This window comes from Hemicordylus capensis, chromosome 1 (assembly GCF_027244095.1).
Source record: "Hemicordylus capensis ecotype Gifberg chromosome 1, rHemCap1.1.pri, whole genome shotgun sequence".
Lineage (NCBI taxonomy): Eukaryota > Metazoa > Chordata > Lepidosauria > Squamata > Cordylidae > Hemicordylus > Hemicordylus capensis.
This window is the reverse complement of record NC_069657.1, coordinates 116,648,600-116,666,387: the sequence shown is the minus strand read 5'-3', so window position 1 is coordinate 116,666,387 and position 17,788 is coordinate 116,648,600. Positions and strand designations below refer to the sequence as shown.

The 17,788-nt window shown below is 42.4% G+C and overlaps 1 protein-coding gene across 3 annotated transcripts in view; it reads right to left on the bottom strand.

Moving 5' to 3' along the window:
- Positions 1–17,788, bottom strand: part of GALNT18 (polypeptide N-acetylgalactosaminyltransferase 18) — a 437,718-nt gene that overhangs the window by 11,825 nt on the left and 408,105 nt on the right. For all 3 annotated transcript variants that reach the window (XM_053263294.1, XM_053263281.1, XM_053263289.1), the window contains one exon: positions 16,313–16,477. In XM_053263294.1, the coding sequence (XP_053119269.1) occupies positions 16,313–16,477 (165 nt within the window). The remainder of the gene's footprint in view (positions 1–16,312; positions 16,478–17,788) is intronic.

Genomic DNA, 17,788 nt, shown 5'->3' with positions numbered 1-17,788 from the left:
ACCCTCACTTAGTGATGAGTTAATGATATTAACTAGGCCATCTCCAACAATCTCCCTGCTAGATAGAAGCAGCTGAGTTGGGCAAGGATCCAGAGAACAAGTGGTAGGCCATACCGTCCCAAGCAGCTTGTCCACATCCTCAGGCATCACATATTAAAACAGATCCAATCTAATACTGCAAGAGGGATTGCTGGACACCACCTTCATAGACTCTGCAAAAACAGTGGAGACCAAGTCAGCCCGAATACAAGAGATTTTGTCCGCAAAGAACCCATTAAAAGCATCATAGCAGAACATAGTCTTCGGGGACTGGTTTGAAATGGAAGGAGCCTGAATGAAACTCCTCACAACCCAGGACAACTCTGCTGAATGTGAACCTGCAGAAGCAATGCGTGCAGACCAGAATTATTCTTTTGCTGCATGCACCGCCTCTGCATAAACCTTCAAATGGGCTCTATGCTATGTCCTGTCAAGTTTGAGCTGAGTTCTCCTCAACTTGCACTCCAGTTGCCTACCTTGCTGCTTCAGCCCTCGCAACTCCTTTGTATACCAAGGGGCCACTTTTAAAGAAGGTCAGAAGGGATGCGTAGGAGCGATACTGTCTAGTGCTCCCGTGAGTTCCCTGTTTCAGGTTCCCACCAGGGCATCAACAGAATCACTGGCAGCACCAACATTAAAACCCTTCAAGGCTTTTTGGAATCCTACTGGGTCCAGCAGCCATCTCAGGCAGACCATCTTAATAGGTCCTCCACCCCTGCAGGGCTGGGTTGTGGCCGTGAAACCAACCTTAACTAGTTAGTGGTCCTTCCATGAAAATGGGGAAACCACAGGATTCCCCACCAACGGAACACCCTGGTGATCTGAACAAAAGACCAAATTGAGTGTGTGGCCAGCAACATGGGCTGGTCCTGAAACTAGTTGGGATAGGCCCATTGTTGTTATGACCACTATGAGCTCCTGAGCTGCACCAGACAAGTCAGCCTCACAATCAGGGGCGTAGCAAGGTTGGAGTGGGCCCAGAGACAAGATTTTAAAATGGCCCCCCCCCCCCCCAAGTCCAGGGCCTCCGCACACCCCAGGCCCCCAAGGATTTAAGTCTGATATTCCAAAATAAGTATGCTGCCTGCAAATACATTTCACTGAATACACACACACACACATCACAATATATAGCGATATACATTGAGTACTATACATTTGTATTACTTTTAATGCCTAGAACACACTAGAAAGGTGAATTATTAAAATGGGCCCCTCGCTGCAGATTAGCAAAGGAGACTTTCAACCATGCAGGGTGAGCCTATGTTTGTTTTCCCAGAATTCTGAACAAATTCAGTCAAGTTTGATTGCAGGAGGTTTTTCACAGGAGGCTTTTAAAGCCCTTTAAGACACATCTCCTCTGGAATGGAGGTGCTGCATTCACCTGTTGGCCAGATTTACCCTGAAGTCCCTGCAAGTTATTGGGGAGCAGTTCACACACAAGAAAAATAAAATAAAAGCACCACACATGCTTCACAGTTCTCACTCAGACCTTCTGGGTTGCAAAACAACTTGAACATAAGTGCATTTATAAATGAATGAATGAATAAATAAAATTAATAAAATACTGTTCCAGAAGTTTTTGCAATTTTCTGCCATGAAACAAGCCACTTATAGGACTTTTTAGATAGTTTTTTTTAAGTCAGCAAATTTTCCAAGCTGTTTCAAAATAAATATTCAGAGACTTCTCGGTCCCTCCCCCCCCCCATATCCAAGCCCTATGGCAAGCAGATCCCTATATATGGGGGGGGGGCGGGAAAGGTAACCACAAAAAGGAGTTCACACTCTACCTGGCAAATGCTGGTCTGGGTTAAGCAGGGCAGCAAGGGGTCTTCTGCTGCAGAGAACACTCTGGCTGCCTCCTCCTTCCTGGCTGGCTTGCGCCCTACTCGAGTTCAGGCTTCACTGCGGCCTACACGGAGGCCTCCGTGGAAGCCCCGCCCACCCGCCGATCAGCTGAGAGGCGGGAGAAAAGGAGCTCTTTGCAGCTTGCCTGCTGCTTCGATTGCGGCCAGCAGAACAAGCAGGAGAGACGGCGAAGAGGGCAAGTGGCTGAGAAGCTATGGGGCTGGTCAGGGGGCAATGGGGAGTCACATGGGGTGCCCCTGGGGTGCCCCTCCAGGCAGTGGGGCCCCCAGACAACTGTCTTCCCTTGCCCTATCATTGTTACGCGCCTGCTCACAATGGATAGTCACTAAGAGTCTCAGTGACTCCAACACCAGCTCCGAGACCAGTTCCGTCAGTAAAGTTAGGGAGTCAGTTGGGCAGTGGGGTGGACAGAACACCAACAGAATCTGCCATCTCTTCCTAGTTCCCAGCCTCAGAAATACACACTCAATATAAGTCAGCTGTCTCAAAGGGGCCCTGGCAACAGGGATGGTATTCCTTGTCCAATGATAATCCTTTGTAGAAAAATTATTTGTCTCTTAGTGTACCATGACAAATCCAATAAGGAGTCTGAAACATACTTTCAAAAAATATTCACTCAAGGCAATCCCAGAGAGAAGAGTCCCCTTCTGGATCAGGAACTAGGCACAGAGGAATGACCTGTGGCTGGATTATCACATCCATTATTAGGATTGCACACATATTCACCATCATGTATTGCCACTGCAACAGGTGACAGCACCAATAATAGGGATGGATGCATAGCTATAACTGAACCAGGAGTAAATTCCCCCGAGGATTGGAAGAGGTGGCCTGCCCCTGGTGGCGCAGTGGTAAAACTGCCGCCCTGTAACCAGAAGGTTACAAGTTCGATCCTGACCAGAGGCTCAAGGTTGACTCAGCCTTCTATCCTTCCGAGGTCGGTAAAATGAGTACCCAGAATGTTGGGGGCAATATGCTAAAATCATTGTAAACCGCTTAGAGAGCTCTGGCTATAGAGCGGTATATAAATGTAAGTGCTATTGCTATTGCTATTGACAGCTGAGCAGTACCTTACTCTTTGCTTTGCTCCTTCCTGTCTCTCCGAATAAGAAGGCAGGGAAGGGAATGCTCCAGGGCCCATTCCAACTTTGCTATGCCCCTGATGCACAGATCCAGGTTTTAGTGTGCAGCATGCAGGGGTGTGTGTGTTTGTGTGTACACAGAACCTTTTACTTCATATTAAAACTACTTGGGGGATAATATCAAACTATGTTAATTATTTAAACCTATAACACCTATATTTTCATATTAAAAATATTATATGAAGATATATAATATATGTGCTACTAGACTGATTTGTGGTACTGATGCGACATCACAAATTTTGATGGGTTGTGCACACATGGTCCTCATGTACAGTCTAGTACTCCTTTTAGCTAATGCAAGAGGCTAGGTGAAGGTCTAGCACAACATTAGAGAAATACAAAGAAAAAGACTCTTAGAAGTAAGATAAATTCATCTGAAAATGAAAGGCAGGAGACCATGGTGGAAGTAGTCATAAGTATGAAAGCACAGTGAATTTTGTGTGTGTGTGTGTGTGTGTGTGTGTGTGTGTGTGTGTGTGTGTGTTCTTCCTTTGCCATATCCTAAGATGTATTGGACCAAATACACTTTATATAATTAGAAGACAGTACATTTGGAATAACTGTAGCATTCTAATTTAAATCATTATGAAATTATCAATAATTATTTCACTGGGTCACTTGGATTTTAAAAGGGTTGAATAATTTTATGTTAACGATTAAAATGCATAGTTGTGTGGATGTTAAGCTGCTTATATGGCAATTAAATTTCATACTGTAGACAAGGTTCAAGGAAGGAACAGCTTGCTATCATGCACAGTGAAATGATGCAGTTATGTGGTTAAGTCAATGCATTATGGATGGAACACCTACTAACAGATTACATGAACCCAAGAATCTTTTCAAAGTTCACAGAAGGTGTGATTTTAATGTTACATCTTAAATTTTGCAATGCAGCTTTTATTTATGCCTCTACACTGAAGGCTCTGTTATAAATTCTGGACCATTCAACACTCTTCTCAAAGTCAAGAAAACAAGTCGAGTTTAGAACTGAAAATTTTCATCACTAAATGCATGTGTGAGTCAATGAAATACAGCCAGTGTAAATTTTTTCTGCAGAGAATAATGTGTGAAATAACCCAAAAGTCATATTGACAATAGATTCAGGTTTGTGAAAGTGAGATAAAATATTCTACAATATGGTGGCATAACTAAATTGGTTTTTGTGTGACTAAAACTATATAATGCATTTATTGCAATTTATTTTAAGTATTGGTGTTTGTATTTTAATGATACAGCACTTTTCTTTAGGCAGGGAAGGGAACTATCTGGTAATAGTCCTCCATTCTTAAATCTGCTTGATTAATTATTTTATATCTTTCTGAATTATCTTTAAAATTAATAATGAATAGCTTTTGAAACATCCATGTTTTATTTATTATATTTTACACAGCCCCAGATGTCTGTCTCTGCCTGGGCAGTTTACATCAACATAAAACAAATTACATCAGGGATTAAAGCCTTAAGACAATTAAAAACCACAAGTCTAGTTAAAAGCTTCGGTGAATACATTTGTCTTTGGAGACTCTTTAAAAGTTGTCAGAGATGGGGAGGCTCTTATTTCAGCAGGGAGGGTGTTCCAGAGTCTCGGGGCAGCAACAGAGAAGGCCCGTCCCTGTGTAGTGACCGGATGAGCTGGTGGCAGCTGCTGAAGAATCTCTCCAGATGATCTTAATAGGCCATGGGGCTCATAGTAAAGAAGACATTCTCTTAAATACCCTGGGCCTAAGCTGTTTAGAGCTTTATAAGTTATAACCAGCACCTTATATTTTCCCTGGAAACTTATTGGTAGCCAGTATAGTTCTTTTAATAAAGGAGTAATATTTTCTCTTTGAGATGACCTAGAGACCATTCTCTGCTACATTCTGTACCAACTGCAGTTTCTGGACTACATGCATAGGCAGCCCCACACAGAGCGCATTGCAGTACCGTAGTCAAGTCTGGAGGTTACTAGCATATGTACCACTTTTCTGAAGTCATTTATATCTCAAATGGACACAGCTGGCATATCAGCTTAATCTGAAAGAAAGTACCTCTGGCCACTGCCTCAACCTGAGATACCAGGGAGAGGTTTGGATCCAGAACTACTTCCAGATGGTGTGCCTATTCCTTCTGGGAAAGTGTGACCCCAGCCAGAATCAGCAGGTCAAAATTGTTTCCTGAGTTTTGACCCCACACAAAAAGTACCTCTCTCTTATTTGTATTAAGTCTCAGTTTGTTATCCCTCATCCAGCCCATCATTGCCCCTAGGCAAGTATTTAGGGAGGTTATGCCTTCTCCTTATGGTGTGTATCAGTGCCAGAGTGCTCTTGACATCTTAGGTAATGCAGTTCCAATATGCCAAGACATGCTCCTACGTCACTGAAAAGGCTCATCTGGTTGGCGAGATTAACTCTCCCTCCCCTCCAAGAGTAAAGGGGCTGTACAAATTATATGATGAGTTCCATAAAGGCTGTAACCTGCTCCACTGCTGGGGCCTGGCTTTTGACATAAGGCTATTTACACGGGTGTGCAAAAACGGCCTACGAGAGCCCAGCCCGGCTTGGCACACTCGTGTGAACCACAGGGATCGTGCCCAATCCCAGTGGCTACACGGTGGCAAACCTGCCTAACTAGCCACCTAGTTAAACAAGGTTAAGGGAGCAATTGCTCCCATAACCTCATTTTTAAAATCATGTGTCAGCTGCAGCTGCTTGCAGCCTCGGCTGGCACACTTGAGGGGGAGAGGAGGATACCAGTAATGCAGCGCACGCGGTGCATCATTGGGACTCTGGGGGATGGAGTGATGTGCGACAGCGTGTCCTGGCACCCTGACCCCCAGAGCTGCTGGGCAAGCCGCAGGCGAGCTGCCACTCCTCTGGGCAGGCGATCTGCCCATCCAGGGACTTCTCCGAGATCATCTGCGGGGAAGGTAGGCTGAACCCCTCCTCCCCGCAACCCACCCATGAGCTCTTCTCACTGATCATGAGAAGAGCTCTAAGGAACTATTTTTACATACTGAGTATTGAGACATGCCCAATAAAGCCCACAGCCTCAAAGCAAGCCATGGCCTAAACAGCAAAGTCATCTGTAGAGGGTGGTAAGGAGAACTGAAGCTCACTGTTCTGGGCCAGTTCAGGATGTTAGTCGGCTTGGCACAGAGTTCTGACATAATCAGTCGGGCTGAGTAAAATAAGTCCTTTCTCTTTGATCCAATTTTGGACTCCTGTAGACCAGTAAGGCTAGGTCAGCTGCTCTGAAAGGGATCTGCAGGACCTGATAATCCTAAAACTGGCACTGAAATTTTGTAATTGTGTATTTTAGTGCCATCTCAATTTCAGGGTTGTGCTGAAATAGCTGGTCCTTTTGGCTTTCTGGTGATAGGTGAAGACCTTTTTATTTGTCCTCTAGATGCTGTGATTTAACTTTTCTGCTGATACTGGCTTTATGTAGTATTTTTAATGCATATTATTGTATATTAAATTATGTTCGCTGCATGAAAGGCTTTTGCTTGATAAAAGAGGGATACTTAAAAAAGTTTTTTTGATAAAGTCAGACCAGTTAAAAATATTGGCTGACATCCAGACTATGTCATTCAGGAATACTACTTAAAGAATTACTTAATTTCAATAGGACCTCCATCAAGTAATTTTAGTCAGGATATCAGCCATTCTACTCTGGACAACATTCATATTATTTTCCATACTGTTCAGTGGCCCTTTTGTTTTCTGACTGCTGGTTCTGGGTTGCCTTTGCCACTCTTCATTCTGATTAGCTGTGACAACCTAGGTGATTTTGTTATGGATATTCAGGAAACCATTTACAAATCGATGTGGGCCACCACAGTCAATTAGATGAAGTGTCAGTGAAGGCAAAGGAGGCCAAGGATAGTGATGGCAAAAGGAAAATGAGGCAAATAATGCTGTAGTGGTTAGGGGAACAAAAGGCAGAGTTAAAAGAAGAGTTAAAATAATGCCAAATTATTTATGAGTTTCAACAACTGGCAAAACTGAAACACAGTTTCTGTAAAGTAGGAGAGCTTTGAATGCACCCAGTAGAAGCTTGTTATCATAGCATCAACAAAAGACATTTGTGTTCCTCATGTAATTTGCAAAACAGTCAAACACGTTAAGTGAAAATCTCCTCCAAATACAATGCTTTAATGATTTAAAATGATTCTTCAAGAGCAGCTTTTAGTAAACAAGATGAATTTTGTGACAGCTACTATGTTTGTTCATAAAGCAGAAGCATTGCACATTCTTGCATCTTAAAATATGAGGATGTTCCTATTTCATATCAAAAAAAGTAAGGAAGTGGCTAGTAAGAATTCTGAATGTTCAGAGGTTTAAACGTTTCTTAAAGGTAAAGTGTGCCGTCAAGTCGATTTCGACTCCTGGCACCCATAGAGCAGAATACAGGAGGGATTTACCATTCTCTCCTCCTGCGTGGTATGAGATGATGCCTTTCAGCATCTTCGCTGCTGCCCGATATACGGTAGTAGCAGTGGGGATTTGAACCGGCAACCTTCTGCTTGTTAGTCAAACATTTCCCCGCAGCGCCACTTAGCACACATCTTATCTTTAGAATATATTCTGGGAAATGCTGTTATAGGTATTTAATTAGAAATGTGCTAAGAGGGTTGAAGAGCATCTTATTCTTTAGCCCTCCAGCATTAAAGGTTGGTGATCTGAATGTATTGTTGGAGTTATTTGTACAGTATGCGGAACTAGATTAATTAACTACAGTTTTTTAAGTAGGACAGTAGTTAACATTCTTTGACCTCCATCAATACCACCACTTTCAATGAGGCTATTAATTCTTGGGCTAAGAAGGTTCCCACTAGTTCATTATATGTCTGTAATGCGTGGGCGGGGGGGACACAACTAGCCACAGCAAAAGTGTCATTGATGGCCGCAATCCACCCTGCCCACCTTATTCTCTATGCAATCACAATGTAACATGATGCAGTTATATCATCGCCGTTCCTATACCACTCTTTCTTTGACAACATTGAACTCTTTCTGGATTGCTTGAGTGTTGCCAGCAGTACCTTTTCTTTAAGAATGCTGCTTTCTCAGTGGAATTAATGATTGGGCTTTAAAAGCCCAGTCATTATACATATATGAATGAGATATGTGTGTGTGTGTGTGTGTGTGTGTGTGTGTGTATATGTATGTGTGTGTGTATATATATATATATATATATATATATATATATATATATATATATATATATATATATAAGAGAGAGAGAGAGAGAGAGAGAGAGAGAGAGAGAGAGAGAGAGAGGTTAATATCATCCTACATTTATTTTGTATCAATTATTTAAAAGGATCCTAATGACATACTATAGGGCAACATAAGAACAGCCGTGCCGGATCAGGCCCAAGGCCCATCTAGTCCAGCATCCTGTTTTGCACAGTGGCCCACCAGATGCCACTGGAAGCCACAGGCAGGAGTTGAGGGTGTGCCCTCTCTCCTGCCAGTACTCCCCTGCAACTGGTACTCAAAGGCATCCTGCCTTTGAGGCTGGAGGTGGTCCACAGCCCTCCAACTGGTAGTCATTGATAGATCTCTCCTCCATGAAGTCATCCAAATCGCTTTTAAAGCCATCCAGGCTGTTGGCTGTCACCACATCCTGTGGCAGAGAGTTCCACAAGTGGATCATGCGTTGTGTGAAAAAGTACTTCCGTTTGTTGGTCCTAGACCTCCAGGCAATCAATTTCATGGAGTGACCCCTGCTTCTAGTGTTGTGTGAGAGGGAAAAGAATCTCTCTCTCTCCACTTTCTCCACACCATGCATGATTTTATAGACCTCTATCATGTCTCCCCACAGTCGTCTTTTTTCTAAACTAAAAAGCCCCAGGTGTTGTAGTCTTGCCTCATGAGAAAGGTGCTCTAGGCCCCTGATCATCTTGGTTGCCCTCTTCTGTACCTTTTCCAGTTCTACAATGTCCTTTTTAAGATGTGGTGACCAGAATTGTACGCAGTACTCCAGGTGTGGTCGCACCATAGTTTTGTATAAGGGCATTATAATATAGGCCGTTTTATTTTCAATCCCCTTCCTAATGATCCCTAGCATGGAATTGGCCTTTTTCACAGCTGCCGCACATTGAGTTGACACTTTCAACGAGATGTCCACCATGACCCCACCACTACGTTATGCCGTAGGTACATGTCTACAGATAGTTACATTGATTGTAATATACAGATATCATGGGGTTAATCTGGGCTTCTTTTTTGAATCTGCAGCATAGAGGAACTAAGCCATATGGCAGGATAGCTCCTTGGAGAGAAATGGCAAAGAGCCAAACTGCAGATGGTAAAACCTGTAAAAATGTTAACAGAAAGGACAGACTTGGATTGCTAATCTGGATCCTGCCTCATTCTGGATATAACTGCAACTTTTTGACAGACACTGCTGGCTGCATATGTGAAGGGAGTAAAACATTCTTGTGGTGTTGAATGCTGTACCAAACATCTAATTGTCAAATTTATCCCAGGAGGCTGTATGTGTATTTATAACCATACACAGCGTGAATGCATCTTAAGACTCATTTCCAGATGAGTGCCAAACATCAGAACCTGACAATGGATCCAAAATGGGTCTCTGAATAATATCAAAATGGACTAGTTCTGAGGACTAGTTGGATCAAAATGGTTGGACCAAAGTTGGACTAGTTGGACCAAAATGGAATAGTTCCCATCCACTGCATCATTCTCTTCCCTTGCTAATGTCCAGCTTACACGAAGATCTTTCCCACATATTTGGTTCTCTCCCAATTTTCAATAAGTGCTTCAGTTTTCCTCCAGCCTATGCTAAATGCAAAATATTTTGGGGACTTCAACAACAGGGAGGGGAGGAAACTATTTTCCTCCATCCTCAGGGAGGGGATACCAGACTCCCCACAAATGAAACTTCTGCCTGAAATCCATGGAAGCCTGAGTCAAACCTTACAAAATCTGAGCTTGTACCCCCTCCTTCCCTCCAGTTCGCAGCAGAAGCTATATTTCCTCTTGAAGCATTAGGAGATGATGGTTGCAACAATCAACAGTTGTTTGTGAATACTTGGTTCCCAAGATAGCAAACTTAGTCATTTTCTTTAAAGCTTGAAATGCTCAGCGTGGGAAAGAATTCTGTACTGACACACACACCCCAAAGCATCAATGCTAAATATCTGAGAAAGAGATCTATGTCTGTCAAAAGGAATGCTCCATTAAAGCAGGGTGCTTCTTATCAAAGTGCTCAGCTGAGTTACTTTAGATTTTAGAAGTGCTCAAAATATGGAGAGAATTGCAAAGAAAAAGTACCAGAGAGCAGCTAAATGTTGCCCCATATTGATTCTCCTACATCTCCCCCAAGTTTTAGAAGGAAGCCTGAGTGAATGTGTGTTTAATGAAAGATGATGATTCAAATAACTCAAATAAGGATTCCAGTGTATAAGAGGCAATGATCACAGCACTGTCATAGTGATACTATCAGCAAAGCAAGGTAAGATTACCAACTTCTGGCCTTTAAACACAGGTAGTAATCCCCAAGCAATCCAACCAGCAAATCCCAACTTCCTATGAATTGAATCAGCCTTTCCACAAGCTCAGAAATTGTGTAGGCTGAGCACATCGAGGGGGTTGTATGTCACAAGGTTTATATGTGTATATATAAGCTATCTCTGTATGGTCTGGAACTCTGCAAAATTAATTTTAAAGGATTTATTGTATTTTAATCCCACCGTTCCTCCATGAAGTTTAAGATGACATACAAGGTTCTTCCCCACAACATTATCCTCACTCCAACTCCTGTGAGATAGGTTAGACTAAGACAGTGACTTGCCCAATGATCCTCATGTTTGAGTTTTGAGCCCAGGTCTAGTCTGACACTCGATTCAGTACAACACACTGCCTCTACCTCTCTAATAACTGTGCCACACAAAAGTAGGGTCCCCGATTGTATGGATGAGTCTGTGCAGACAGAGCTGATGAACACATGGAAGTTAGGAGTGGGGATAGTGGACAGAATCCCAGTCTCCCTCTATTAGTTTAACCTCCATTGATTTCTAACTGGGAGCTCATGTTAATGTGAAATATTCATGAGCTGTATGATATTCAGCTGATAATGGGAGGATACATGAGCCTTAGTTGCTTCAGCAAGTCAAACTACACATTATTTTCAGCACATGCTATACAGTTGTGTGCTTCTGGGTAATGGTTTCTAGTACATATGGTTTCTAGTGTATACTGTATCTGCTGGATTACAGTGAGGAGATGGGGATCAAACCCTTTGCACTCACATTGTCATAGGAAACTGTCAGAGTCAGACCACTGGTCCATCTAGTGTTGTCTACACTGACTGGCAGTGGCTTCTCCAAGGTTTCAGGCCGGAGTCTATCCCAGCCCTACCTGGAGATGCCAAAATTAAATTTGGGATCTCCTGCATGCAAGACAGATGCTCCACCACTGAGCTACAGCCAGATTAGGCTCCTGTGTGGGCATTTTGACCTGGGGGGAAGCTCTGGTGCTGCGGGTGAAGTGTTTAAGCACATTTTATATAGCCCCATTTTACACATAGGAAGCAAACATGCCACTGCAAAATGTGTGTGGCCCTAATTTTCACAATCCCTCTCCATCTCAATCCTGAGCAAACCAGACAAAGAAGAAACAAAAAAGTCAAGCCAAGAATACTATAACAGCAGTTGAAAAATACTGAACATAAACCTCACCCCTCCACTTTCTTTTCAGCATCCTTGTGTTTTTATTGTACTGTTAAACTAAGGAGAGAGACACAGTATTTCAGCCTGACAGGCCATTCCTAGGGAACAATTATGAGCCACGGAGAAAGATGGCAAAATTTGTTAAATTATGTAGGACGGGCATGCCATTTGCCTGGTTCCTTAACTACTGCAACATGTTACTGCAGTATTAATTTTGCTTTGTGTTTCTGCTGAGTTTAGTTAACATTTAGACCTCTCACTGTGGTGTATCCCAACAGGAAATAATTATACTCAAAGGGTCCTTTATTAACTACCAAGCAGCACTAGCACCATGGCGAGATGAATGGGAAGAAGTCCTGTGATAGAAATCCTAAGTACAGGCACTGGTAATGGTGCCTTGGACTGAAGATCCATATACCTTCTAATAAGTGTCCCTGGGCACCTAGCACTAAAAGGTCCATCAAGGATGCTGGGAAAAGTAAAGTGTTCAATAGAATTATGCTATTAAATTTGTCATGAGCTCTACGGAGAAAACATTTGCTTCAGAATCAAACCATATGAAATGCTAAACACATCATTTGTGCTACTTTTTAAAATAAATAAACAAATAAAATTGTAGCTACAGGTGAGGGAGAAGTGAGTGTTTAACCCCTTCCACTTGAGCCAGATTTCTGATTTAAAATCCCTACCCCATCTGCTATTAGTTTCAGAAGGAAATTCCCATAGTGTCCAACATATTCCAAAGTACAAATAAGATATTTAAAAGTCAGTTGTTTCAGCTGCACTCTAAAATCACAAACCAACCTGCAAAATTTATAATCACTTAAAGTATTTACTGTTTTAGTCATGAAAACACTTCACATCTGTATAGAGCTTTTAGGTGTTCAGAGCACTTCACATGCATTACCTTGTTTTCAATCCTTACAAAGGCCTTGTAAGGCAGGTCAGCGTTGTTATCTCCATACTGCGAATGGGACTCTGAGGCTGAGAGTTAGACTAAGGCCATTTGGTATGGCAGAGGAAGTATTAAAACTAGGTACTTTATAGCATGGTCTCTTAGTTATTGCACTAATGGCAGTAAGATTCTCTTAGGAGAGCTGGTCTTGTGATAGCAAACATGAATTGTCCACTTTGCTAAGCAGGGTCTGGCCAGGTTTGCATTTGAATGGACAACACGTGTGAGCACTGTTAAGGTATTCCCTTTAGGGGATGGAGCTGTTCTGGGAAGAGCACCTGCATGCTTGCATGCAGAAGGTTCCTTGTTCCCTCCCTGGCATCTCCAAGATAGGGCCGAGAGAGACTCCTGCCTGCAACCTTGGGGAAGCCACTGCCAGTCTGTGAAGACAATATTGAGCTAGAAGGACCAATGGTCTGACTCTGTATAAGGCAGCCTCCTATGTTAGGACTGCACAACTTCAGACCTCCTACAGATGTGGGACTATAACTCCCATAATCCCCGACTATTGGCCATGATGGCTAGAGGTTATGCAAGTTGTAGTCCAAAAACAGCTGGAGGGCTTAAGTTGTACAGTCCTGCCTTAAAGGTAAAATGTGCTGTCCAGTCGATTTCTACTCCTGGTGCCCACAGAGCCCTGTGGTTTTCTTTGGTAGAATACAAGAGGTTTACCATTGCCTCTTCCCATGAAGTATGAGATGATTACTTTCAGCATCTTCCTGCTGCCCAATATAGTACCAGCGGGGATTTGAACCCAATAGAACAGGTGATATGATCAGTTTCTTTGATTAATAAATGAAATTAGCCCTATTCAGTAGCTCTTTTCAGACATGATGCTGGACCTCTGATCAGGGCACCCTGAAACCACATCTTAGGACAATATCCCACTCAGGGAACCTGATGCCTTTCAGCATCTTCCTATATTGCTGCTGCCGGATACAGTAGCAGTGGGGATTCGAACTGGCAACCTTCTGCTTGTTAGTCAAGCATTTCCCCACTGTGCCACTTAAGCCTTACGGGTAGGATATTCTTTTTATACAGCCAACAGGCTCTCAGTTTACTCCACAGTAATTTTTCTTATCTTATTGGGACTACTTTCAAGTGAATAGGATGTCCATTAGATAGAACTTTGTTTTGAGTAAATGTTTTTACTGAGTAAAAACAAGCAAGTCAGAAAACACTTTCAAAATTCATAAAAGGTGTAGATTATTAGCAATTTGAGATTCTTAAAAACAGCTTTTGGTTTTCTCAGAGAAGTATATATCTTTTACTAGATTAAATGTAAGCAGCCCCAACTCAATGTACACTTTTCTCTCTGAATTCTTGATTACTCTCATTAGTTTTCTTGTAGCTTACAGCATGCAAAACCTACTTTGCATCACATTATGTGTTCTGAAACAACAAGACTTTAATCACACTGGGTATTAACAAAACAATCCTTTCTGAACAGCATGCCTTTAATTATCCCCTTGCTTCTTAATTTGTCATCAGGAGACAAAGGAAGGAGCTTCGTCTTTTCTTCTTCAGCACTCTTGCTGTGGGTGTTGGGACTGCTTTCAGGCATCTCTTTTAACCTGAGGCATCACTTCACAGAAACACCAAATTGTAAGCATGGTAGCCAGGGTTTAGAAGGCTTTTGGTAATAGCACAAATCGGATTCCTTAAAAATAATAATCAGATGGCGCACTTCCGCCAGCTGCCAATGTGCTATAAACTTCTCCACATCCAAAATGCAATTGGGTTTATGAATGAAAGCTGTTCAAAGGGAGATGTTGCTGTTACTTCCCCAACCATTTTTAATTTGAACAGATCTCAGGCCAAATCCTCAAATTATTATTTAAATTACCATGTTCAGTTTTGGAATGGAGTGGTCGGGAAATACTACATTCTAAATGAGTAGCTTAGGGAGGGAAATGAGTGCACATGAAGGCTAGATATCATTTGAACTTCTGTCTGATCTACGATCGTAATAAAGTTTATCTATCTATCATTTGAACTATACTCTGGTTTCTCTTCAAATCATATAAATGTTTCATTTGAACTGATATTTGCACATGATTTTCTATTGTTTGACTATTAATTTATCTAAAAGTAATCTGTGGGTCTTCTGCACATTTACATTTACTGTGCAATAGCCATAGGTGGGATCTCTGTCATGTTATCTCCCACATTTCTGGAGAAATGGATAGCCGTACTAAACTGATTACCCCTTCTAGTCACTTCTCTGAGGCATCCCTGATATTTCTAGTGGATGGAAACCTCCTCAGTAGCAAACTTCCATGATAATGCCATATAAATATGCCACAGTGTTTCTATGAAATAAGTGTGACATACAAAATGGCAAATTTGAACCGCTACAGATTGAATATGGGGCTCATAAGAAAGAATGCCCTCTCATACGCCACACACAAATAAAGAAGGGCAGAGAGAAGGGTTTCAGCTTAAACTTTCCCCCCAACATGCTATTTTTCAATACTTGGAAATCTTCTGAGGGGTGGAGGAAGCATCAGGTGCTGTCTTCACCTGCTGTCTGAAATGGTATAGTCAAGGGCAGCTCTCCTATGAGGCAAAATGAGGCCTCAGGCACATCTTCAGAAGCCTTTTTGGGGGGTGGCAAAATGCTTCCCATACCCGACAGTGCTCTCTTCCTCCTTGCCACCAGCTTCAGTGGATGGGGTGTGTCCCATGGAAGACAGCTTGGAGTGTGCCTTCAGCATGCTCTCTCCATTGCGTTTCTAATTGTTGCTGTACTACTAAGTCAGTAGCAGCACTCCCCTCCAGCACCACACGAGAGGGAAAAGGAGATGAGCGAGAGAGAGCACTAGCCTCGTCACCAGTTTAGCACTGTAGAAGTGGAGAGGAGAAACCAGCACCAGTGCCTCTCTCACATGGTGCTGGAGGGAAGGGGAAACAGCAAAAGAGGGAGAGGGCTGCTTTGTAGTGCAGCAGTAACAGAAAGCCCAGCCAGGCAGCCACTGCTGCCAAAAGCGAGCTCCACACTGCCTCCCATGGGCCATGCCTCAATGCTTGAGGCTGGTGGCGAGGTGGAAGAGGGCCGTGCCTGGCCATGAGTGGCAGGGCTGGGGCAGCATCAGTGCTTACCTGGGGGCGGGGCCAATGACCAGGACAGGGCAACGTGTTGCTGCTGATCTAGTGGCAAACTGTGATGAGCCAGAACTGGATACAGTCTAGACACAGGCTTATTGCCACCTCATCTCATGTCTGCAAGAACTGTAAGTGTGAGCACTGTAAGAAATTCCCCTTAGGGGATGGACACCGCTCTGAGAAGAGCAGAAGGTTTCAAGTTCCCTCCCTGGCTTCTCCAAGATAGGGCTAGGAAAGACTCCTGCCTGCAACCTTGGAGAAGCTGCTGCCAGTCTGTGAAGACAATACTGAGCTAGATAGACCAATGGTCTGACTCAATATATGGCAGCTTCCTATGTAACTAGGACACTTTTTTTTTTCTGATGGTTTTTGAAAGGAACATAGCCATTCCTTATTTTGCTGTGTTGATAAATCATTCATATTTCAGGGATATATGAAAATATAACCACTTCTGAATCTATGAAACTGGTGTTTGTTTTTTGGTTTGTTTTTTTTGGGGGGGGGAGGGAGAATTACCTGAGTAAATTGCCAGTAAAGCTTCATCCTTTTGGCTTTGGCAAAACTGCATTCAATTAGGCGGGGCCTGCTATTCACATCCACCAGGCATCTGTTGTCATCATCATCAATGGTGGGACTTAGAATACCCACATGGATCTGCTGGTTACCTGTGTAATAGATATTCTGCAACAAGAGAGCAAAGGACACATTCAGGGTTTCAAAGTTCATGACAAAACTTCTGTAAGCAGCCAGAGTTAGTCAGTGGAACTGAATTAATTTTCAGCTCAACTTCAGCCTGCAACATTCCTTTCTCTAGTAAAGAGAATTTTTTAAAATGCTATTTTCAAACAATCCTTTGAGTAGCTATCAAACAGAGGTGGGAGCAGGAAGTTGGAGAAAACTTCCTTGAATATTTTATTCATGTAGTAGTGGAGTAACAAAACAGTGACTATTTATTAAACAGTAAGAGCAGAATAGCTAGCAAAAGGGTGAATTCAAATAGGGAACCACCACACATTTGATTAGAAAAACTGACAATAATGCTACATTGAAAATACAGAGGAGAAAATAAGGAGTAATACCAGCGCAATTGGGTTCAAAGAGATTTGGATGTTGTGTGGGATTGAGACAATGAATGAAAACTAAGCTTAGAGAAGATTGTTTCCAAATAATCGCACAGAGAGCTGAATCTGAATGCAATGTGCATATTTATGGAATATGCATGTTAAAAGCAGGAGGACAGGTAGGGATGTGCAAATTGAAAGGGGGGATTTCTGAAACATCCTTTTTAAAACTCTGAGAAGAAAAAAATTTAACTTGGAAAGGGTCAAATGACACTTTTTCATGAACTAGTATTCTATTTGCTCTCAGAGGGAAAATATACCCCATAGACTTTTAGTCTATCAAGATGACCATTTATCAAGAAAGAACTTATTACAGCAAGCATACTGTACTGTTCTCATGTACTGGTGTCACTCAGTCAGATATGAAGTCTTTCTGCTTTGATTCAGCCTACATCCCACTTTACATCCCAGCAGATGGAACTCCTGGCTTTGCTGTATCAGTACCAAGAAACACGCTTGTGATGCTCACAAAGTCATGCTCACAAAGGCATGAGGATCAGGCTGCAAAAAGCATCCAAGCATGGAGACAGTAAGATGACAATTGCATGATCTTTTTGAAGCTTAGTATTAAATCTTAATCACTGAAATGGAGCGCATGAATCTTCACGCCCTATACAGACTGTGCTTTCAGGGAAGTATGGGAAAGATGACTTCTCATGGATCTTGATAGTGCTTCTTCTTGGTATCTATCTATTATTGATGCTGTATATAATTGATAGCTCAGTTTGTATGTGTAGTAGTGAGCACTTTGTTGTAAAATTCCAATAAAATATTAACTACAAAGAAAAAAAGCAAGAGCACACATAATAAAACAGTCATAGGCTTTGCAGTTCAGGACAGGAATTTGTTCTTATTGCAGACAAATATTTGA